General features: G+C 54.8%; 3 protein-coding genes across 7 annotated transcripts; 1 reads left to right on the top strand and 2 right to left on the bottom strand.

The window, feature by feature from the left end:
* Window positions 1–429: 429 nt before the first annotated feature.
* RND2 (Rho family GTPase 2) lies at window positions 430–4617 on the bottom strand. Of its 2 annotated transcripts, XM_032396630.1 has the most exons (5): window positions 4415–4612; window positions 3843–3930; window positions 2940–3049; window positions 2048–2182; window positions 430–1821 (listed from the first exon to the last, which is right to left on the bottom strand). In XM_032396630.1, exons 1-5 carry the CDS (start codon window positions 4514–4516, stop codon window positions 1567–1569), a joined length of 690 nt encoding a protein of 229 aa, XP_032252521.1. In that variant the 5' UTR covers window positions 4517–4612; the 3' UTR covers window positions 430–1566. The 2 variants fall into 2 exon arrangements, with proteins under 2 accessions (XP_032252521.1, XP_032252522.1); XM_032396631.1 differs by lacking the exon at window positions 2048–2182 and having other exon boundaries at window positions 4415–4617.
* A 1310-nt stretch (window positions 4618–5927) lies between these two features.
* Window positions 5928–12686, top strand: VAT1 (vesicle amine transport 1). The gene is made up of 6 exons (XM_032396607.1): window positions 5928–6441; window positions 9219–9426; window positions 9830–10000; window positions 10111–10200; window positions 10704–10945; window positions 11103–12686. The coding sequence occupies exons 1-6, from the start codon at window positions 6031–6033 to the stop codon at window positions 11184–11186; spliced, it is 1206 nt and encodes a 401-aa protein (XP_032252498.1). The 5' UTR covers window positions 5928–6030; the 3' UTR covers window positions 11187–12686.
* Window positions 12687–12775: 89 nt separating this feature from the next.
* Window positions 12776–22637, bottom strand: IFI35 (interferon induced protein 35). 4 transcript variants are annotated; one of them, XM_032396608.1, is made up of 7 exons: window positions 22369–22637; window positions 14727–14825; window positions 14054–14201; window positions 13857–13963; window positions 13574–13760; window positions 13369–13475; window positions 12776–13162 (listed from the first exon to the last, which is right to left on the bottom strand). In XM_032396608.1, exons 1-7 carry the CDS (start codon window positions 22423–22425, stop codon window positions 12971–12973), a joined length of 897 nt encoding a protein of 298 aa, XP_032252499.1. In that variant the 5' UTR covers window positions 22426–22637; the 3' UTR covers window positions 12776–12970. The 4 variants fall into 4 exon arrangements, with proteins under 4 accessions (XP_032252499.1, XP_032252500.1, XP_032252501.1 ...); XM_032396609.1 differs by having other exon boundaries at window positions 14054–14189; XM_032396610.1 differs by having other exon boundaries at window positions 22258–22635.
* Window positions 22638–22980: the final 343 nt, after the last annotated feature.

The following is a 22980-nucleotide window of genomic DNA, read 5'->3' as shown; positions in this document are numbered from 1 at the left end:
AAGCACTGTCATACCTGGGCTACCTCTCTTCCCCGTTGGGCTGGCCTCCAGAGCACAGACACTGGTCCTTTCACAATCCCAAGCCGGTGTCTAGCACACAGTTGGTGCTCAGTGCATATCCGCTGAATGAACGAGGGAGGGATGGGCTGCGAATTCGGGGGGAACCCAGCAGATGGGAGGGTGAGGTTTGTGTTCTATCCCAGAGTGTGTGTCTGGAAGAACTGGCTGGGGCTGGGGGAGGGGACCGCCAGGGATGGTTCCTGGGGGAGAATGTCACCGAAAAGAGGCCAGTGGGAACAGAGCCAGGGAGGGAATGCAGGACAATGTGAAACCAGACTCCCAAGAAAACAGACCAGCACTGTCTTTCGTGACAACAGGATCTCCGCCAGCCCCTCCACCAGCTTTCCTCCTCTCTGGGGTTGGGGGTGGGGGTGGGGGAGGGTGGGCAGTGACCTTAACTCACAGCTGATGTTCCCTCCAAAATCATCCAGGAGCTCAAGACGGAAAGGAGGTGAGAGCCTCTGCCCCCACCTCCAAGGAAACCCCAGAATCAAACTACTGCCCCTTGGGTAACTTCACTGCACATAAGAATCAGCTTCTGTGACATGGAGGTTTTTGAAACTTTCCCTACCCCCACAACTCCTAGAGCACCAGCAGATTCCAAGCTGGGGGTGGAGGTGGTGTACAAGGGGCCTAGACCACTTCAGCAGGACCCCTCCCACTCGAGCAGGGGGCCCCAGCTGGGCTGAGGAATGAATTGCACATCAGTCCACTTTAAAACCCCCAAATGGCCTTAGGATTGTCTGGCTCATTAACTGAGATGAATATTCCCATGATCCCTCACTCCCCCACCTCTGGCTCCTAAAAGGACACTGCTAATCCGACCCATGGCTTTTTTTCCTCTGTGGGCACAGACAAGAAAGTTCTTCCTGAAGTCTAACTTCCCCCCTCCTGCTGCTAGAAATTGGTAGATTGGGTTTTTAGAAAGCAACAAAACTAAAGCCACAGCCGTTTTCCATGGACATGGGCTTTATTTGGGGACAGCTGGGGGAAGGGATTGAGGGAGCTAGGACTATGGGTAGATGGGGGAGGGGCTTCTCAACTTGCTTTTTAATTTAGTGCGTGTTGCCTGGAGGTTAGGATGAGTGAGAACAGCTGTGGAAGGGAAAGGAGAGGAAAAGGGAAGGCCACAGAATGGACACTTTCCTTAGGGAAGGAAGCCAGGGCCAGGATATGGATACCGGGGGTGGGGAGGGAAGGCACCCTTCATAGACTAAGACTCAACCAAAGTCACTGCTCCATGCCTGCTTCCCCAACCCCCTCCCCAGCCCAGCTCCCAGCCCAGATGCCTGTCCCGCTGGCTTCCTCCACTTGCTGTGGGGAGGAGGGGGATGAGGACGTGGGGAATGGTGACACCCTTCTGCCTTCAGCTCTCCTGCCCAGGAGAAGCGCTCCCTTGGCCTGCCCTGAGGTCGCTACCAGAGTCAGGCGGTCCGGAAGTCAGGTGCAGCAGGGAACAGCTGTGCCCTCACCGCCCCTCCTTACACTCTGCCCCACGCCGGCCCCTCACATGAGGTTGCAGCTCTTGGCTCGATCCTTGTGTATCTCGCTCTCGGTCCCGGTCCCCCGGTCTGGCCGGCCTGCCAGCTGAGCAGATCTCTGCAGTCCACGGCGTGAGTCAGTACGACGCAGCTGCCTATGGCCACGGCCAAGGGAGGCCACTGTGGCCACATGGAAGACATCCCTGACGCTGCGCTCAGAGGACCGGGAGGAGCACTCCACGTAGGACACAGCCCCTACCTGCTTGGCCAGCACAGTGCCCTGGAAGGATGGAGTGTATGGAGGAAGTTATGGGGCTTAGCCTACAGCTCAGCGAGGGGCAGGGAGTCTGAGGGCGTGGGGGTGTGGCCAAGGGATGGGGTCGGAGGTCAGAGGTCAGAGGTCAGGGCAAGGGAGGAGCCAAGTAGGGTGGTTTTCAAATCAGAGATAGAGAGGGGCAGAGGTGAGAGGTCTAGGCTGGGACCAGGTCAGAGGTCAAGAGTCCCACCTGCTCATGTGTAACAGGGATAAGCCTCTGCTTGGACAGCTCCCTCAGTGTGGCCAAGTCGGTGCGCATGTCCAGTTTACAGCCAACCAGCACAACCTTGGCATTGGGGCAAAACTCCTGAGTCTCCCCTTGCCACTATTTGGGGGAAGAAAACAGTTATGGAGGGGTAGGAGGAGGCACACGGTGAACCCTTGCTCCATGCCAGGAGAACACCCTTCCTCACATCATGCAGAAACCATGCACCCCTCTGGACTCTCCCATGCAAGCAAGAAGGTAGGAATGGTGGGCTTGGCCTGGAAGCAGGATGGGGTGTAGGAGATGGGGAGGGAGGAAAGGGCTGGGGTGGGGCTGTGGGGTCAGGGGCCCTGCTTCTACCTCAGTCGCCATAAAGCGTCTACCGGCCTGAAACCTTCCCATTCCCACCCCCTTTCCCAAATTAGCTCCTGAGAACAGACCAATCTGCCCTCCCTCCCCCATCTGGGAACTAGGGCTGCTTTAGCTGACTTCTGTCCATTCAACGTGGGCTTTTCTCATGGAAATAGAGGCCTGGAGAGGAGACCACAGGGCTCTCCTGAGCTCCTGGAGCAGCATTCCCATCCCCTCCATCTGGGGCTCCCACACCCAAGGAGATGCGGAGGATGGATAAGGAATCCCTTGAGTACTTCTCCCTGCCCTCCTCTATCTCCCCCAGATGCTGAATCCAGCTCTGAGGACAGACTTTCAGGAAGCAGGGGGTGGGGGGGTGAGAGGGATGGGGAAGGACGAGAGCTTCACACACTCTCCAGCTGATGACCATGCCCCAGACATCACTCCCTCCTCCTGACCCATGTTGTGTCAGGACCATGGTTTCTGTCCCCCTCAGTCTAGCCAGGCTGCCTCCCCAGGCTCCCACCTTTTTGAGGACACTGTCCAGTGTTTCTGGTCGGCTAATGTCGAAGCAGATGAGCACAGCATCTGAATCAGGATAGGCCAGAGGCCGGACGTTATCATAATAAGAGGAACCTGAGAGAAGACAGGGAGGGAGGGGACAGATGAGGGTCTTGAGTGGGTGGGAGGCCTGGAAGGGAATGGGAGACCTTACCAATCCTGGCCAAGGGACGCTAGGAACAGAGAATGGAAAAGAGCAATTATTAATATCCCTCAAGGAGTCTGGGTTTCTCCAAGGAGGGGAGCAGGGAGAGGGGAGGTTAGATGGCAGAAAACAGCTCTCCACTTCCCTAGGGGTTTCTCTAAAAGTAATCATTCTTAATCTTTTCTGAGTCTTTGAGAAGCTCATGAAATCTCTGGACATTCTCAAAATTTTGCATATGCTTTCTGGGCTTTGACAGACATCTTCTAAAGCCCTCCAGGGGAGCTGAGTAAAATAAAAACCCTCCTCCCTTTTTTGGAGGAGGAGGAGGGGCAGGGGCAGAGCTCTCCCACCCATTGGGACATCTCAGATTTCTACACTTCAGTCTATAGAAGCAGTTCCCCACCCCTCAAAGAAATTCTAAATGTCTTTTCTAAACCCAGCCCTATCTCCTAAGAAACATGTTCCAAAATAAATCCATTCTTCCCAACTTTCCCAGGTAGGCAGAATCCAGCTGAGAGGACTGGATACTGGGCTTTCTCTCTCAGGACAAGATTTCTGTGTCTCTGCAAGCTCTGCCTCAGTTTCCCCGGCTTTAAGCAGAAAATTGATTTTCCTTCCTCCTAAAATTGGATGGGCTGGGCTTACCTGGAGCCTAAGAGTCTAGCCAAGGGAGGGGCAAGGTGGGGGCCTAGGAAGTCAGGGTGACCCCAGGGACTTGGCTACCTGAAGTGTCCCACATGTTGAGCTCAATGCGGCGCTTGTCGATCTCAAAGCTCGCGGTGTAGTTCTCAAAGACGGTGGGGACATAACTCTGCAGAGAGGGATGGGTCAAGATGAGATCCTCCAGTCTTCATCCCAGACAAATGCCTTCCTCACTCCCACACACGGTCCAGCCCAGCCCCTGGACACAAGTTGGTCTGGTGTTGGGCAAAGGGGAGATCCCAGGAGCGGCTGCCTCAGCGGAATATCTGCTAGGTTCCCAGACCCCCTCCCGGTCCCTTCAGCCCCTAGCTCTTCCCCTCTCCAATGCCCAGGACCCCCGACATTCCCCTAGCGTCCCCTCCTGGATCCTCTGGTTATCCCAAATCCCATTCATCTCACCCTGCTCCCCAATTCCTCCCACCCCAATCCTCTGCAGTCCCCCAGAGCCCCCAACGTCTCCCTCGGTCCCAGGTTTTCCGAGCCCTTCTCTCTCGACCCTGGTTACCCCGGCACCCGTATCGGTCCGTCCCTAGGGCCCTAATCACCCATCCCCGCGGCCTCAGCGCCCTCCTCCCAAGACGCGGGTCCCTCACCCCAGGGTAGGCGTCCTTGGCGAACACCTGCAGCAGCGCCGTCTTGCCGCACTCCGCGTCCCCCACCACCACGATCTTGCAGCGGCCGCTCTGCCCCTCCATAGTCCCGGCTACGCGCCGGCCCCCTGCGCAGCCCCCCTCCGGGGCCCCGCTGCCGCCTCCCCCGCCGCTGCAGCTGCAGCCGCTCCGGCCGCCGACACCGGCATCTCGCGGGCCCGCGCCGAGCCCCCGCCCGGGGCCGCGGCCCCCCCTCAGCCCCGCCCCCAGCCCGACGGCCGCGCCCCCGGCCCCGCCTCCCGCCCGCGCAGCCGGAGGGGCGGGGCTCAGAGGAGCTGGGCGGGGCCCGGGGAAGCCGAGGGCCCGGACCAGGATTCCAGAGCATGGGGGTGACCTGAGAAACCCTTGTAGGTTTGGGGCGGGCCGAGCCGGGCTTATTTGACTGTTTTGACTTCCTTGGAGAGGGGCGCGGGGCAGAGTTTCGGCGAAGTTCTGAGGGGTAGGGTGAAAGCGGCAAACGCGCGAGGCTCGGGCCTTCCGTGTGCCCACGCGTGCACGCCGGTGTGCTAGTGCGGACACGCGCGGGGGCAGCCATCCACTCCCTGAACAGGAGGGGGCGCGAGATGGTAGGAGGAGGGAGTCTTTTTGGTTCGGTCTTACCCCTCCTCCAACGTCCCGGCAGGGAGTCTTGGGGATAATGAGGGTATGGACTCCAACACACCCACCCGGTCAATGGTGACATCATGGCTTTCCGTCCCCATAGCAACGGACGGCCTAGTCTGGGGCTGGGGTGGCTTAACGGCGGGCCTGGACTAGCAGGGAAGTGTGGACTGAGTTTCTCCAGCCAAGCCCAGGGTGGAAAGTTTTGGGGGAGCTGCGTCCTCTGGTGGATACTTCGGGGAGACAGAGATGGGGAGGAAGAGGAAAATTGAATTGCTCACAATGACAGGCCTGATGGAGACATTTAAGGCTTGATCCGGAGTCTAACGATAAATCACACCACTGTTTTGCGTTTGCATGGCATCTTTTACCTTTTAAAAGCGCTTCTTTAAATCGGTTACACTCGATTTAATTTTATCTTTTAGAGCAAGCAATATCATCACCATTTTACAGAAGGGAAAGTTGAGGCACAGAACTTTTAACAGTCAGATGGAAAGTTTTAAAGACTCGGTCTCCCTGCTCCAAGTTGCCACTGCAAGACCACACGAATGAGTCACATATGGGTAGAGTTAGAGCCTGAGGAGCAACTTAGTTGGGTTCCAGTCCACAGGTGGCTGGCTCCACAAATCTGATGTAAGCTCAGGTTTTGGGATCGTCCTTCAGATTGTCCTTTTACATATTAACTTGCATAAGGCTTATTATGAATAAATAAGCAAATTAAGTCGCAGTCTGCATGACCTTAAGAATGCCCTCGCGCGGGTCTCTCTCCAGACGTTCCTGGTCTCCCACCTTTCGCGCTCCTGCCAACACCCGCGCGGTGGCCCTGGCCCTTTAAGTCGGCCCGCGAGGCCCCGCCCCTCCCGCGCGCAGTCCGCAGCCGCGGCTCCTCCCGACGCGCGCCCCGCCCTCCCCAGCTGTGCACCTTCGGTCCAGCTGCGCGCACGTCGGGAGTCCCAGACATGTCCGCGGAGAGAGAGGTAGCCGAGGCGGCCACCGTGGTGGCGGCGGCCGAAGCAGGGGCCGGAGAAGACGCCTCTTCTCAGCCCCCGAAAGCCGAGGCCGCTGGCGACGCCCAGCCATCCGCGACTTCCGAGGGGGCCGCCGCCGCGTCGCCGCCGCCGCCGCTGCGGTGCCTGGTGCTCACCGGCTTCGGCGGCTACGACAAGGTGAAGCTGCAGAGCCGGCCGGCTGTGTCCCCGGCCCCCGGTCCCGGCCAGCTGACGCTGCGCGTCCGGGCTTGCGGGCTCAACTTCGCCGACCTTATGGCCCGGCAGGGGCTGTACGACCGGCTGCCGCCGCTGCCCCTCACTCCGGGCATGGAGGGCGCCGGCGTCGTGATCGCGGTGGGCGAGGGAGTCAACGACCGCAAGGTGAGCGGGACAGGGCAGGACAGGGAGAGGCTGCCCGGGCCACCGGGTAGTAGGGCTCGAGTGGGCGGGGGTCGGGGGTGTGGCCGGGCGGAGGAAACTGGCACTGACCCGGGCAGACGGGCATGGAAGGCGTTGGAAAGGAGCCTGTGTTACGAGGGCCCTGGGGAATTGGGTTAATATTGGAGGGTAGGTAGTGGAGATAGAGTTATCGCCCCCTCCCTAACCATTTCTAATTGTGGCCGCCGCCCAGCAGCGGCGGCGTGGGTGGTGGTTTGGGGCCGGGGGGAACACAATAAGGCACCCAAGCGCATGCGCACAACGACCTTACCAACTACCCCCCCCCCCCCCCCCCCCCCCCCCCCCCCCCCCGATTAAAACCACACCTGTACCTCTGCCACCAAACAATCCCTGGGTAATTGTGGTCTGTGACCCTGGGTACCGATTAGTGCCTTTTTCCCCGAGGGAGCTTGAGGAGCTATGTAGTCCGTGTTGGGCGGGGACGCATGACCCTGCCAGAGCCCCAGTCACATGCAGCCCCGTGGTCTGTGGGGGTGTGAGGAGGCCCCTCCCAGAGCAGGGCCGAAGAGACGAGGCACGCCCATCATGGAGGAGAGGGAGCCTGCCACCCGCTCTCCCATCGGCCTTACACTGCCACTCTGATCTTGGGGTTGGTGGGGGCGAGATTGGGTCTCTGGATCTTTGTCTTAAGCTCTCTGTATCCCGTGACTGCACTGTCTCCTTCTCCAGTGACTCAGCCGGCGGGCCACGACCCCAGGCTGCCCTTGGGACCGTTGGGGGGCGGGGGTGGGGGAAACGCCTCTGCTTTCCTCTGGGAGGACCCTCGCCTCAGAAACCCCATTTGGATTGGGGTGGGGGGGGTGTGGCACTGGGAGCAGGTTGGCCCAGCTCTGCCGGTCTGTTTCTCCTTTCGTTTATCATTAATCTTGGCCACAAACCCGGACAGCGAAGAGTTCCAAATGAGAAACTTTTTGAGAGACCTGGGGTGAAGCCTTTGCACATCATTTGTTTGAGGATTTCTTTTTAGAATCAGCGCCCTGCAAGAGAGGCCCCCTCAGACTTGGCCTTTCTCTTGCAGGACCTGCTAGTCCCAGATCCCAGAGCTGGAATTCTTTAATTTATTGAGCATGCCAACATCTCCTCCTTAAAGGGCTTCTGCCTCCATCCAGCTCTGGCCCCACCCTTTCCACTGACTTCTGAGTAATCCCACTTTTGAGAAGGTGCTAAGAGGAATTTTGTGTGTGTGTGGTAGGGGTGGGGGGAGAATTGTAGTTCATGTTTGAAGGCCACCCACCTAACCTCCCTCCCCACACTTTCCGCTTAGTAAATACAGGATATCCTGTCCAGGGCAAGAACCTGATGTAAGAGGCTGGATTCTGTGGGGAGAGCCCTCCTTCCCTCCTGATGTCTGGACTGGGGAGGGGTTCATGGCCCTGCCCTGTGATGGGCTGAGGGGTCGCCTTTAGCCTGGGTAGGTGAGCCTTGTTCTGGGCCAGATTGGTCACAACCCTGGCTGAACACTGCACTTTCCAGCAGTCCTGGGCTATTTCTGAGTCTCCTAGTCCTGAGTCCTAGAGTGGAATGCTTCCATTCCCCAGACCTCATCTCAGACCAGTGCTTGCAAGGAAAGATCCCAGCCTGCCTTCAGTCCTCTTTGTCAATGGAGTGTGGGGGCTTGAGGACATGAAAAGGGGTGTGTGTGGGAGTCCCATGCCTTCTTTCCATGGATCCCAAGTCTCTATACAGAATTCCCATCATTCCTGGCAGGGACCACAACAGCCCCGGATTGTCCTGGAATAGCACCCACACTTCTCTCTCCATGGCCTTCAGAGAGTGAGGAGAGGCCTTGCTTTTTCCAGAGATTGCCCCCTTTCCTCTGCCCTCCTCTTGACCCCAGATGCTAAGCTGGAGGGAAAGATTCTGTTTCCCTAGCTCCCTTTCCCTCCTGCAATGAGGCTCTTGGGCAGGTGGCTGGGGCGGGTGGGGGGTGGGGGGGGTGGGATGGCTCTTCCTGTTGGATTGCGGCTGTGTGGCTGTCCTTGTCCATCACTCCAACCCCCTGGCTCTGGGTGAAGGTGTTTTCTGGGCCCCCAGTGCTGGCTCAGAAGCTTCTGGTGAGGTGATTGCACAAGCCCTAGCGGTTCAGAGACTTTTACGGGCATTTTATCATTGTTATTACCTAATACTACGAACTGTTTATTCTGTGCCAGACGTTGAGCTAAAAATTACCAAATGATTTTTTTGCCACTTAATCCTCATAATTGCTCTACTTTACAGACAGGGAAACTGGGGCTCAAAAAAGTTAAATGGTTTTTATTTGCCCAAGGTCGCACTGTCAGTGAACAGCAGAGCCCATTTTTTTTAACTAAAACAGTTTGATGTCTTTAACAATACTTCATGCTGCCCTAACTATAAGCTTCTTGCATTCAGCGATCTTACACAATAGTGAAGCATGAGATCCGTAAAGTTGAGATAAGGACAATATCTACCTCAAAGAGCCGGGAAGGATTAATCGAGCGTTTATATGTAATAAACTTATTATAGCACTTCTAATAGGGCCTGGCCTCTGGTAAGCACTCAGTAAGGGTAAGTTGTTATTGTTTTCCATGGTATTATTATTACGATTAGCATGAGGACTGTGCCCGCTTCTCTTGCTACTTCATTGCTAGGAAGAGGGCCTCGTACATAGTAGAAGGTCATAAATCGCCAGTGGGTGGATGAGCGAGGCGCTGAATGATGCTCTTCTTTCATTCTTCAAGGTAGGGGACCGGGTGATGGTGTTGATCCGGTCAGGCATGTGGCAGGAGGAGGTGACTGTGCCCTCAGCCCAGACCTTCCAGATGCCTGAGGCCATGACCTTTGAGGAAGCCGCTGCCTTGCTGGTCAATTACATCACAGCCTACATGGTCCTCTTCGACTTCGGCAATCTACGGCCCGGCCAGAGCGTCTTGGTACACATGGCCGCAGGTGACAGGCCCCCTCCCTTTATCCCCCCTCCTTACCCCGCCCAGATTTCCTTCGGGCCCCTTCCCTGCAGCCTGTCTGGACGGTCGTCATGACAACACCAGGCTGCCTCGGCCTCTGGCTCCCAGAGGCCTCTGCAGTATTGTTGCCGTGGTAACGTTCAGGCACCAGGTCCAGCCTGGTGTGCTATCCAAAGCGACGTCCCCTCACCCGGCACCCCCTCCTTTGCCAGCTACCCTCCCCCCCAGTTCCCAGTCACGGATATTGGACCTGGTTGTGAGGACAGAAAGCCTCAAAATGCGCCCAGGCCCAATGAAGGTGATGAGCAGAGTCCTTGAGGGGCAAGACTGGAGAGCGGTGGCGGGGTGGCTCCGTGTCCCCGCCTCACGGAAGTGTCTTGCTGCAGGGGGCGTGGGTATGGCCGCCCTGCAGCTGTGCCGCACGGTGGAGAACGTGACGGTGTTCGGGACGGCCTCGGCCAGCAAGCACGAGGTGCTGAAGGAGAACGGGGTCACACACCCCATCGACTATCACACGACTGACTACGTGGAGGAGATCAAGAAGATCTCCCCCAAAGGTGGGGTCGGGGTATGGGCGGGGGCAGGATGGCCCAGGACGGGGAGGGGCACTCCAGATCTGTGGCTCCTGATGCTGTTCCTGGCTCCCCCCTGCCTTGCTCTGTGACAGGAGTGGACATCGTCATGGACCCTCTGGGTGGGTCAGATACGGCCAAGGGCTACAACGTGCTCAAACCCATGGGCAAGGTGGTCACCTATGGTGAGTTGGCGGGCTGGGGGTGGAGAGGGCTGGGGGTCTGAAGGGCAGGCTGCAGAGGCCCAGGGACTCCGCTGCCCGAGCGAGCACCAGGGTTATAGGGACAGGCCGGGCCGGGGTGGGGCTGCTGTCATTCTCATTCCCTGCTTTTCCTGCGAGTCACACACAGTGAATTCTGTGTTCTTTCTGTGCTCCTGTTTGGGGCTTATTCCGGATGCGAAGTCCCATCAGTCTGCCTTCCTTTGTCTTATCCTCCTGGGCTTCTTGGGCAAGCTGCATTTTCGTCTGAAAAACTGTTTCACACACACATGCAAATCGACAAATAAAGATGAGGGCAATTCTGAGTCGGCCCGGAGTCCACTTGGGCCTGGCAGCCAGCAGGCGGGGGATCGAGCGCCGCTGTGGGTGATTGATTGTGAGAGGCCCACAGGGGGCAGATGAGCGTGGATTGGGACAGGGACGTGCCCGGCACCTGGATTCACAGGCCGCATCTCCTCGTCCCGCAGGAATGGCCAACCTGCTGACGGGCCCCAAGCGCAACCTGGTGGCCCTGGCGCGCACATGGTGGAACCAGTTCAGCGTGAGCGCTCTGCAGCTGCTGCCAGCCAACCGCGCCGTGTGTGGCTTCCACCTGGGCTACCTGGAGGGTGAGGTGGAGCTCGTCAGGGGTGTGGTGGCCCGCCTCCTGGCCCTGTACAACCAGGGCCGCATCAAACCCCACATCGACTCCGTGTGGCCCTTTGAGAAGGTGAGTGGGACGGCTGCGGGGAGGGCTGGGCCGGGACCCCTGCAGGCCGGGGCTCCCAGGACGGGGGTTCCTGGGAAGAGGAGGGCTGGCTCCTCTCTGCTGGCTCTCTGGAGGGGACCGGACGGCCCTGGGAGCCGAGTCTCATCTTCCTCTCCAGGTGGCGGATGCCATGAGGCAGATGCAGGAGAAGAAGAATGTGGGCAAAGTCCTCCTGGTGCCTGGACCAGAGAAGGAGAACTAGGGCGGGGGCTGGCGGACCCTCAGGGCCCGGGAAGAGAGATGCTGGGGGGCCCCGCATTGTGCTGGTCACCAGACTCTCTCACATTTCACCCTCTATCATCACGCTCTGCCCTCTCTCCCCCGAAGGTCTCCGTCCTGATGACCTCTCCCCTGCCCTGTTCTGTCTCCTTAGGCAGGGCTGCCCCCTCCCCCCCTTCCTGCCCTCGGAAGAGGTTGGGAAGTGACCACTTGGATGTCTGGGCTCTGCCAAGGGGACAGGGAGGGTCAGAGGGAGGCCGGCTGCTTCCTGCCCCCGCCCTTTCCCTGGGCCTGCTGTGCTGCTTTTGTGCCAAGGTTAGCCGTTCCCTTTCCGTCCAGTTCTGTGTGCTTCCCCCTCGGCCTCATCTCCCCCTCCTGCCCCTGCCCCACCCCCACCCCACCCCCAAAGAATTGAAACGTCAGCTCAGGATCTGGGGCCAATCTTCGTGAATCCAGCATGTCCCTGGCTCGCCCTCGTGTCCCTTCAACCCAGGCCGACCAGTGCCCACCTCTGAACTCTGTCGCCTCGTTGCATGGCCTTGTCCTCTTGTTCCCATCTCCTTAAGCACAGTTGGGCTTCTTCCATCTCCGGGTTTTCTGCCCCTCGTAACCAAGGTTGCCTCTTACAACAAGGGTGGGAATCAGACCTGCTCCCCTAGGTCACAACTGTGGGAGGGACACAGAGCACCCCCCCCCCACCGGTGGCTCCCCACCCTTCACTGAGTTCTCTGGAGTTGTTCTCAGTGCCTTAGCAACGGAAAACCTGTGCATGTGTGCGTGTGGGGGGATGTCCCTGTCTCACTCCTTCTCCACCCCTGTACCCCCCAGTGCCTTCCTCGTTCTGCTGGAGCTGGGGTTTTCCTGCCTCCCAGGCCCGCAACACTGCCAAAAATCTGTGTGTGCCCGCGGGTGGGGGGGGCAGCCCCGAGCCTCCTGGGGTCTGTGGCGCGTCCTCTCTGGCGCTGTCGTTCCTCTGTGGGAGGTGGAGGAGAAGAAGGCGGGAAGCTTTCTCGGCCTCGCAGATAAGTGTGGTATTTACCAGCCAGGGCTCTGAGGGGCAATGCCAACTGTTTCTTGTTCTGGGACCAAAGTAAAAATCAAAGCACATTTCCCGCGTCGTCAAGGGAGGCCCACAGCCTTCTCAGAGCAAGGGGGGGCAGCTTTTCCAAATTCAGCCACAAACTTTGTTTACACGGGTGGGGAGATGGAACAGGAGAATAGAGAGGGGGGGTGGTTTAGGACCTGGGCCGCTGGAACCAAAGTGGGGACTTCCTGGCATAGGGGTGTAACTCCCCCTGCTCTCCGATGCGGAGTTAGGTAGGGTTGTTGCCCAGCCACTGCGGGTGGGAGGTGGGGGGAGGCGCTCAGCCTCTTCATTGTCTAAACGAGGACGAAACGTGTGAAGTGCGATTTCTGCTTTCGTGTACCCCACCCTGTTCTACCGAAGCTGCCTTTGTGTTTGTGTCAATAAAAAGCCAAACCCTGGGTCTTGGATGTTGCCTCTTGAGAGTTGGAGGGGAAGGTGGGCTCCCGGAAGGCCAGCGCTGAGAGTGGAAGGTTAGGGTTCCTCCTGTCAGGCTCAAATCAAGTTTCCTTTTACGAAATGAAATGAGAAGATCACGCCACTTTTATTGTTCTTGGGCAGCATTTCACAACCCATAATACCTGCCACTGTCGACCCTCACGATCTCTTGCACCCGTGCACCCCACTCCAGCCTGGTTCGAGAGGCTTGGCAGATGGGTGCGGGCGCCGAGGAGGGCAGGCTCTTAGCCCGATGTGGCGGTGAAGACCGCCAGGCCCCGCTGTCCGGGGGGCACGACTCTCAGGGCCTCCACCTCCCCACCTCCACGGGAGGGCTTCTGGAAGTGGATCTCCAGGACGTCCTGCAGCTCCGGGCCATCCAGGACATCAGGAATGTTGAGCACCAGCACTGATTGGGGCACCGGCTGGAACGTGATCTGGAAAAGGAGCCAGGAGATGGGCAAAGGCTCCTGGGAGTCAGGGACTGGGGGCAGGTGGTACCCCTGGGGGTAGGGAAGGGGCGAGGAGGCCAGAGAGGCTGGCAAGGGGGAGGGCAGTGGGTTTTGGGGACTCTGATCCTTGGGCAAGTTTCTGGCAGGCAGGCAGGCGCCTGGCCCAGCCCCCGAGTAACCTTCCCACTTACCTCGGCCTTCTGGATCTCCCCACTGAGGTAGGGAGAGACTCTCAAAGGGCACTTACACCCGCCCAGTGGCACTGCGAACTGGCCAACCCGGCACAGGTACTGGGCCACTGGGGGGGAGAGAGGGATGGACTGCTGGCGTCAAGCGCCCTGCTCTCCTGGGGCCTGAGTCCTCAATTGGCCCCAGTCTTGTGGGCGGGGCCCTCACCTGCCTCCTTAGTGAAACCCAGCACGACGCCCCCTCGCAGCAGCTCCCGAGTCTCCACGTCACCACCCCCGTTCCTGGTCTTGCCAAAGAAGATCTCCAGCTTGTCCAGCAGCTCCTCCTCACTCAGCTTGAGCCCGGCAGGAAACCCACTGACCAGCACGCTGCACCTGCTTACCTGAGTGGACACCTAGGGGCAGACAAGAAGGAGAGGCCTGGCCTCGCTGCCTGGGGCCCAAGCGCATGGCAGCCCCGGCATGTCCCAGGACCCTGCCGCTCTGGTCACCTGTACGGTGGTCACCACGGGCAGCTCCAGAGCCCGCACTTGCACCCGCAGCCGGCATTCCTCTATGTGGATCTCATGCTCCTTTTGTTGCAACACCCTCTCGGCCACTGGAGGGGGGGGCCCCGGGGCGGGGGGAGCATGGTCAGTGCCGGGAAGCCTCCCAGCCTCCCTCCCGGGGCCTCTCTCAGAGGACTCACCCTTGGGGTCATTGAAGGTGACCACAGCAGATCCTCCAGACAGAGGGTAGCAGATCCGCACTTTGGAAACCAACCACTTGGGCGCTTCCTGGCCCTGCTGAGTGTGTCCTCGGAACACCAGGGGGACTGCAGGTGCCTGGAATGGGACCTGGAGGTGAGGGAAGGGAGGCTGATGCAGCCTTCAAGGGTGGGAGAGGTCCCACCCCGGCCCCAGGAGGAAAGTGTTCGATGCCGGGGACAAATACATTTATTGAAAGGAGCGGATGGAGCGCCTGGGTGGCTCAGTTGGTTAAGCGACTGCCTTCGGCTCAGGTCATGATCCTGGAGTCCCGCATCGGGCTCCCTGCTCAGCGGGGAGTCTGCTTCTCCCTCTCCCGCTCCCCCCTCTTGTGCTCTCTCACTCTCTCTCTCAAATAAATAAATAAAATCTTAAAAAAAAAAAAAAAAAGGAGCGGATGAATGTAGGTCAAGCCTATACCGGCACTTTAGACCCAAGATCTTAGCTTGTCCTCACACAGCGCTGCAAGTTTGGTAGCTCCACTTTACAGATGAGAAAACAGGTCCAGAGAGTTCAAGTCACATACTCGAGGTCACAGAGCGAGGGAGTGGCAGAGCCAGAAGGGAAACTGACTTCTAGTTCTCCCTGCCAGGCCACGCCCCTCTGCCAGCTTACCTGGTCGTAGGGTAGGGCCCGGAGCTCCCTCCGCCGGCACTGCAGCTCCTGCAGCCTGCTCTTCAGTGCGGCCTGCTCCTCCCGGAGGGCGCCGAGGGTCTATTAGAGCAGGGGGGAAATGAGCACCGTCGTCCCATAGGACTTAACATCACTAGGGAGGCCTCCAGAAGGAGTGGGGGCTTAGAGTGGCAAAATGTCATACTATTAGCTAACATTTATTAAGCACTTACTGTGTGTCAGGCACTGTGCCAAGCTTTTGATATGGATTGTATCACTCCATTCTTGAAACAACCCTATGAGATAAATTCCCTCTTAATCTTATTTTACAGATGAGGAAACCAAAGCTCAGAGAGGTTAAGTGACTTGCCCGAAGTCATCCGGCACTATGCAGGCTGGCTCCAGACTGCTAATCTGTGCTTTCCAGTGAAGAAATCAAGCCCCCCCTCCCAAAAAAAAAAGAAGTCAAGCCCAGAGTGGGGGAGCAGTTTACCCCACATCTCCAAGCTTGTCCCTTGACTGCCACTCTTTCCACTGTACTAAGCGGCCTTTCAGGCTGGGTATGATTTGGAGCAAGTCCAGAGACAGAGAGTGACAACATGGGCAAGGGAATGACACCAGGGATACGAATAAATGCACCTTTGTTTGTGGGATGGAGTAGACGTTAGCTGGCAGGGTTCACTCTGTGGTTGGGAAGCCTGATAAATAAGGTCAGCTCAAGGAAGCGTGAGCTCACTTGGGAAGGCGGGACTCTGTCCTAGTCATCTCTGTATCCCCAGTGTTCAGCAGAGTCCCTGGCACAAAACGGGCATTCAGTCAATGTGTGTTGAATGAATGAATGACTGCAGTGAATGAATGACAGAATGGGAGCATATTACAGAGGGCACTGAAGACAGTCAGTGTGAGTTCACTCTGTTTTTAAGCAGAGGAAAGCCAGGGCTTGACCAAATAATGCTGGTTTATGAGTAGTGAGAAAGGTACCCAGTTCTTTATATTTCTACAAATAAGGTGCCTTTAAGGCCTGGTTAGATGACATCAGTGAGTCCAGGAGTCACTGTAGATGATAGGGAATGCTAGGGACTCACAAACTGGAGAGAGCATGTCCCCACTAAAGTGGAAGCCTCTTCTCAGCTCCAACCAAGATTTTCTCACGTGGGAATGTGGTTCCAGTATCCTATACCTTCCCATTTTAAAAAAAAGATTGTATCTTATTTATGTGAGAGAGAGAGTGAGAGCAAGCATGAGAAGGGGGGAGGGGCAGAGTGGGAGGGAGAGGGAGGGGGAAAGAATCTCAAGCAGGCTCTGCACTGAGTGTGGAGCCCAACGTGGGGCTCGATCTCATGACCCTGAGATCATGACCTGAGCCAAAATCAAGACTCGGTCGCTCAACCAACTGAGCCACCCAGGCACCCCAACAAATACAGAGTTTTAAAAAGAACCATTCAAGCAGGGGAGTTCAGACCTGATATCAGTAGGAGATGGGGAACTAGTGAAGATTTCTGATGGGGGGGGCGGTGAGGTGCTGGGCACAGTGTTTAAGAAGCGGCTTTGCAAGCCATGGCAGGATGAACCCAAGCAGCGGGGTTCACCCCACTGATGAAGGAGTGAGACTCTGAGGTTCTAATTCCCACTGACATGGCAGGAGCTGAGCTGGGCCTCTGGCAGTGGGCATGCGCGGGTAAGCACATTTCATGAGGAAAGCGCCAGGACTCTGTGGATGTTTATATTAAGGAGACAGAGGGGACAAACTGGAGAGATGATGCCAAGATTGTAGACCTGGGTGTCAAGAGTTTGGTAGAAAGCCAGGGACCCAACAGGCAAGGAAATGAGCCAGTGGTTACTGGGGACCTGCTAGGTGCTGGGCACAGTTGGACCCCATCTCAAGTATCATAGAACTGCCCCCTGTCTCGAGCTCCCAGCTGAAACTTCTCTCTTATAGGACCCTCTGAAGGACAACACAGGCTGATCGTAGTCACTTACATGAATTTGACTACACATACATGAAAACATGGTCTCCTAAATGCAAGCCAGTGTGCATCTGCCACTCTGCTGAAAAAAAAAAAAAAATTGCAATCCTTTCCCCGTGGAGCTCATTGACAGACTGTAAATACTGGATACTCTAGGGGTGAGTTAATGATTTAAGGTTAATTTTGACTACCTACATGCTTCTGCCTTATTTGCCAACTTTACAACCTAACCACCCCAGAAGATAAAATCTCATGCTATCTATGTTCATCATAGGGGTATCGGAGGCAGTTCAGCCTAACAGTTAAAAGCACAAACTCTGGGACCAAACCTCTGGAGCTTACATCCAGCTCCTCTTAGTCTTGCAAGACAATGAGCAAGTTACTGAACTCTGTGCCTTGGTTTCTTCATCTGTAAAATGGGCATAATAGCAATTTCCACCTATATATAATTTTGTTGGAAACAACGGTGCCTGGCATATAATGCATGCTATGTTGAATGCTTTCTATTGTATCAATCCTCATTTTATTTTTTAAAAAGATTTATTTATTTGAGAGAGAAAGAGAGAGGGCGAGTGTGTGAGCCGGGGGAGGGACAGGGGGAGAGGGAGAGAGAGAATCTCAAGCAGACTCTGTGCTGAGCATGGAGACCCCTGTGGGACTTGATCCCACAATCCTGAGATCATGACCTGGGCCAAAATCAAGAGTCGGATGCTTAACCAGCTAAGCCACTCAGGCACCCCTATTAATCCTCATTTTATAGCTGAGGAACCTGAAGTTTCTCAGGGTTGATTAATGGGCCAAAGTAAGTCAAACCCAAGGCTGTTGAAGACACATGGGGTCAGGGACAGGACTTGGTGGAAAGGACTCTGGGTTGGAACAGCATGTGGTGATGGAAGAAGCCAAAAAGAAGCAAGAACACTTTGATGGACAGAGCCTTAAAAAATGTAATCTTTGGGGCACCTGGGTGGCTCAGTCGGTTAAGCAGCTGCCTTCGGCTCGGGTCATGATCCCAGGGTCCTGGGATCGAGCCCCGCATTGGGCTCCCTGCTCGGCAGAGAGCCTGCTTCTCCCTTTCCCTCTGCCTGCCGCTCTGCCTACTTGTTGCTATCTCTCTGTCAAATAAATAAATTAAAAAAAAAATCTTAAAAAAAAAAAGTAATCTTTGAGGATACCTAGTCAGGGGTCAGGGGAGACAAAAGGAATGGCAGGGGAAAAAAAAAAAAGAAGCCCTGGCCAAAGATAAGGCGGTGCCAGGGCCTGGACTGGGGACTGTCAGAGACACAGAGGAGGAGGAGGGCTGAAGCAGCGCTTCAAGGAAAGGAGGCTATAAGAAGTCCACGCGCTCATCTGCTTTCTCATTCACTCATTCAACAATTAGCTACTGAGCTTCTACCAAGTGCCAGGCACTGCTCTAGGCTCTGGAAACATAGTGGTGAACAAAACAGACAAAACCTCCTTGTGGAGTTTATATTCTAGAGGATGAGCCAGACAATAAACAGAATAAATAAAATCTACAGTATGCTAGTGGGGTTAGTGTTGTGGACAAAAACCAAGCAGGGGGAGGATAGAGAATGTTGGAGTACATTTTAAATGGGGTGATCAGGGGCGCCTGGGTGGCTCAGTTGGTTAAGCGACTGCCTTCGGCTCAGGTCATGATCCTGGAGTCCCTGGATCGAGTCCCGCATCGGGCTCCCTGCTCGGCAGGGAGCCTGCTTCTCCCTCTGACCCTCCCCCATCTCATGTGCTCTCTCTCTCTCTCTCATTCTCTCTGTCTCAAATAAATAAATAAAATCTTTAAAAAAAAAAAAATGGGGTGATCAGAGCGGGCCTTGCTGAGATGATGCTGGATCATTTACTTGAAGGAGATGCAGGAGCAAAGCCATGTGTGCACGTGGGGGAAAGTTCTATGCAGAGGACAGCAAGCGCAAAGGCCCTGAGATGGGAGTTTGTCAGGCGGATCTGAGGAATAGCAAGAAAGCCAGTGAACTGAGCAGAGGAATTGCGGGGACGGGGGCTGGAGAGGAAGTCACAGAGGAGGAAACGGGTTGGGACAATGCAGGGCCTTTTACACAATGAGGGGTGGGAAGCCACAGACAGGATGACTTGGCTGTTGTGTGACTAGACTGATGTGGGGAAAGGACACAAGCAGGGAGACCTCCGAGGAGGCCATTAGCGCGTCCAGGAGAGCCATGTTGGTGGCTTGGACCAGGCGGGAGTAATGGAGGTGGTGAGGGGCAGTGGAGTCTAGATTGGTTGAGGTTGCCGATGGATCAGAAATAGAGTGTGGAAGAAAGAGAGGAGTCTGGGATGACTCTAAGCTTTTTGGCCTGAGCAACCGGAGGGAATGAGAGCCATTTTCTGAGATGGGGAAGACTGTGGGTGGAAGAGATTTAGGGCAGAAAATGAAGGGTTTATTTTGAACACATTAGATACGAAGTGCCTATTTGACCTGTCAGTGGAGACAGAGGGTAGCAGTTGCCTCTAGGGATCTAGTATTCAGGCAAGATGTCCAGGCCGGAAGTATACGTTTGGGGATTATTCATGAGGGGGAGGTAGAGTCACAAAACTAAGTAAGATCACAAGGAAGTCTCACAACTACATGAGAGCAACAGGGAGGGAGGTGCAGACATAGAGAGGTCCAAGGGCTGATTTATGGGGGCACCCACCACTAAGAGGTCAGGGGAACAGAGAAGCACCAGCCAAGGAGGATGCAGAGGAGGGGGTCAGTGAACCTAGAGGGAGAGCAGGAGTGTGAAGAAGGGTTTCAAGGAGGAGGAGCCAGTGGCGGTGCCGAAGGCCGCTAACGGGCCACCGAAGATGAGGAATGAGAATGACCACCGAGACTGAGCGACAAAAACACAGTCCTACTTACAAGGAAATGGCCAGTTCATGTACAAAGATTATTATTGCGGCTTTATTTAAAACAGACAGAGAGAGGAGTGCCTGGGTGGCTTGGACGGTAGAGCATGTGACTCTTGATCTCAGGGTCTGAGTTCGAGCTCCACATTGGGTGTAGAGTTTACATTAAAAACAAAACAAAACAGGGAGGCTTGGGTGGCTCAGTCAGTTAAGCGTCTGCCTTCGGCTCAGGTCATGATCCCAGGGTCCTGGGATCGAGTCCCGCATCGGGCTCCCTGCTTGGCGGGAAGCCTGCTTCTCCCTCTCCCACTCCCCCTGCTTGTGTTCCCTCTCTCTCAATCTCTCTCTCTGACAAAAAAATAAATAAATAAATAAAATCTTTAAAAAAAGCAAACAAAAGCAGAAGAATAAAATAAAAACAAAACAACAAAACAGACAAAAAGAAATCTACATATCCAACAATAGAGGAATAGCTATAGGCGTCTGGGTGGCTCAGTAGTTGAGCGTCTGCCTTCAGCTCAGGTCATGATCCCAGGGTCCTGGGCTTGAGCCCCACATCGGACTCCCTGCTCAGTGGGGAGCCTGCTTCTTCCTCTGCCTGCTGTTCCCCCTGCTTGTGCTCTCTCTCTTTCTCTGTCAAATAAATAAATAAATAAAATATTTAAAAAAATAGAGGAATAGCTAAATAAATATATCATGTAGCAATTAAAAGACATAGAAGAACATTTAACAATATGAAAAAATGCTCACAATAAGCCAAAAAAGCAAGATACAAAACTGTATAGAAAATAGGATCTCTATTCTGTTGATTTAAAAAGTTTTATTTCATAAGGATCTTTATTAACACATAAAAATGCATGGGGGTGCCTGACTGGTTCAGTCTTGGAAGAGCGTGTGAATCTTGATCTGGGGTCATGAGTTGGAGCCCCACATTGGGTGTAGAGATTACTTTAAAAAAAATATAAAATCTTAGGAAAAAAAAGGCATAAGAAACTCTGGGAAGACAGACACCAAAATATTATTTTTTAAAAAAGATTTTGTCAGAGAGAGAGAGCACGAACAAGCAGGGAGAGTGGCAGGCAGAGGGAGAAGCAGGCTCCCCACTGAGCAAGGAGCCCTACGAGGGACTCAATCCCAGGACCCTCAACAGGCTGAGCCACCCAGGCATCCCCAAAATGTTATTAATAGAGGTTATCTCTCAATAATGAATTTAGGGTGATTAAAAGAAAAGAGTTTCCTGAACCCACTTTTCAATATGTAAAGGCTGTTTAAGGGAGTAGTTTTGGCAGAGGTAGAAGATGGGGGTGAATCAAGATAATCTTGGGAAACTGGGGTTCTGAAAGTTTGGCAGTAACATTAATAATAACACATATTGTATGCTTAGTAGGTGCCAAGCAGTGTGCTAAGTTTTTATTGTATGGATTTATGGATTATCTGCTTTAATTTTAATTTTTTTTTTAAAGATTTTATTTATTTATTTGTCAGAGACAGAGAGAGAAAGCAGGGGGAGCAGCAAGCAGATAGAGGGAGAAGCAGGCTTCCTGCGGAGCAGGGAGCCCGACGCGGGACTCAGTCCCAGGACCCTGGGATCATGACCTGAGCCGAAGGCAGATGCTTAACCAAATGAGCCACCCAGGTGTCCCTAATTTTTTTTTTTTGTTGTTATGTTTTGTTTTGTTTTGTTTTGTTTTGACAGAGAGAGAGCACAAGCAGGCAGAGTGGTAGACAGAGGGAGAAAGAGAAGCAGACTCTCCGCTGAGCAGGGAGCCCGATGTGGGGCTCGATCCCAGGACTCCGGGATCATGACCTGAGCCGAAGGCAGACGCTTAACGACTGAGCCACCCAGGCGCCCCTCTAATTTTTTTTTTTAAGTAATCTCTACACCCAGTGTGGGGCTTGAACTCACAGCCCCAAGATCAGGAGTCACTCGGTTCCAACAACTGAGCCAGCCAGGCGCCCTGAGCCTGTATCTTTCTTACATTTGTGGGGCGAATGAAAAATTCCCAAGCAAGACATTTGTGTATTTATGAGATGGGGGAGTAGCAGAGAGGGAAAGACTGAAGAAGCTGGAGAGGGGAGGAGATTCATTCATTCCACAGCTGTTTATTGAGTGCCTACTGCAGGCACAGTGCGGGCATGTCTAGGGATCAAGGGCCAACAGGCTAGACAGGGGACCAGTCTTAGTCTAGCAGGAGTCGGGGCATTCACAGGTCAGGAAGGGGAAGACTACAGCATGTAGGCGTTAGGTAAGCTCTTGGAGGAGGAACAGGTCTTCCTGTGACCCGGAAGAGGGCCCAGCGTTCAGTTCAAATGAACTGTAAGGCGAGGAACTATCCATTTCAACTCTAGGGTGAAATATAAGGAGGGAAAGTTTGTTGGGCAAGATCTCAGGAGATAAAGGTGTGAACGAGTCTTACACTTTTTGGGTCACAGAACCCTTTAAGTATCTAGTGAGAACTGAATTCTCTCAGAAAAACGCATTCACACAAGGAATTCATGAGCTCTTGAGGTGAAGGTTACAAAATTGTCTCTGAGGCAATGGGTTAGGGGAGAGCTAATCCCAGCCGTTTGCTTCTCCCCAGAAGTTTAGCTGGTCTAAGAGACGGGCAGAGAGGCTTGGCCACCAGACCCTGAGATAACTGCAGATGCCCAGCCAAGAGGAATGCTCCTCTGCTTCTCCCCCACCCCCCAACACTCTCCTCACTTACGGCATCACCATACATCACTGACATGGGCCTGGGGTCCAGTTGACAAGAGCTGAGGCTTCAGAGCTGGGCACAAAGTGGCAGTGTCCCCTATAACTAAACTCTTGCTTCTACCTTCCGAGGTGTCTTTGTCCTCTCCAAGCTGGGTCTGAGATACACTTCCACTTTCATTTCAGCAAAACCCTGGCCGTTGTTTACACACCCCAACTGGTTTCCCCGCCCCTGGGAGGAGCCCTTCTGGGCTTGGAAGTTGACTTCACTGACTGGAGGCCTGAGGGGAAGCCACCCACAAGTAACAGCAAACAGAATATGGGCCCCAATCAACCACTGATTCCCAGCCTATTAATCCCAGTACAAGCCCGTTGGTAGAATTTTGTCTGCTGTTAAAGATATTTCCCTGGAGGGGCACTGGGTGGCTCAGTCATTGAGCGTTTGCCTTCCGCTCAGGTCATGATCCCAGGGTCCTGGGATTGAGCCCCGCATCGGGCTCCCTGCTCAGCAGGAAGCCTGCTTCTCCCTCTCCCACTCCCCCTGCTTGTGTTCCCTCTCTCGGTGTCTGTCAAATAAATAAAATCTTTAAAAAAAAAAAAAATTTCCCTGGAGCCTAGAAAGATGACAGGCACAGGCAGACTAAGATTGAATGAGAAATGCAACCAGGATAAGGCCTCTCCAAGTTCACAAAGCCATGCTAATAGCCAGCCATTTGTGGAGAGCTCTTCTGTGCCA

The sequence above is a fragment of the Phoca vitulina genome, unplaced genomic scaffold (assembly GCF_004348235.1).
Source record: "Phoca vitulina isolate PV1807 unplaced genomic scaffold, GSC_HSeal_1.0 scaffold92, whole genome shotgun sequence".
Classification (NCBI taxonomy): Eukaryota; Metazoa; Chordata; class Mammalia; order Carnivora; family Phocidae; genus Phoca; species Phoca vitulina.
This window is presented reverse-complemented; position numbering and strand designations above follow the sequence as displayed.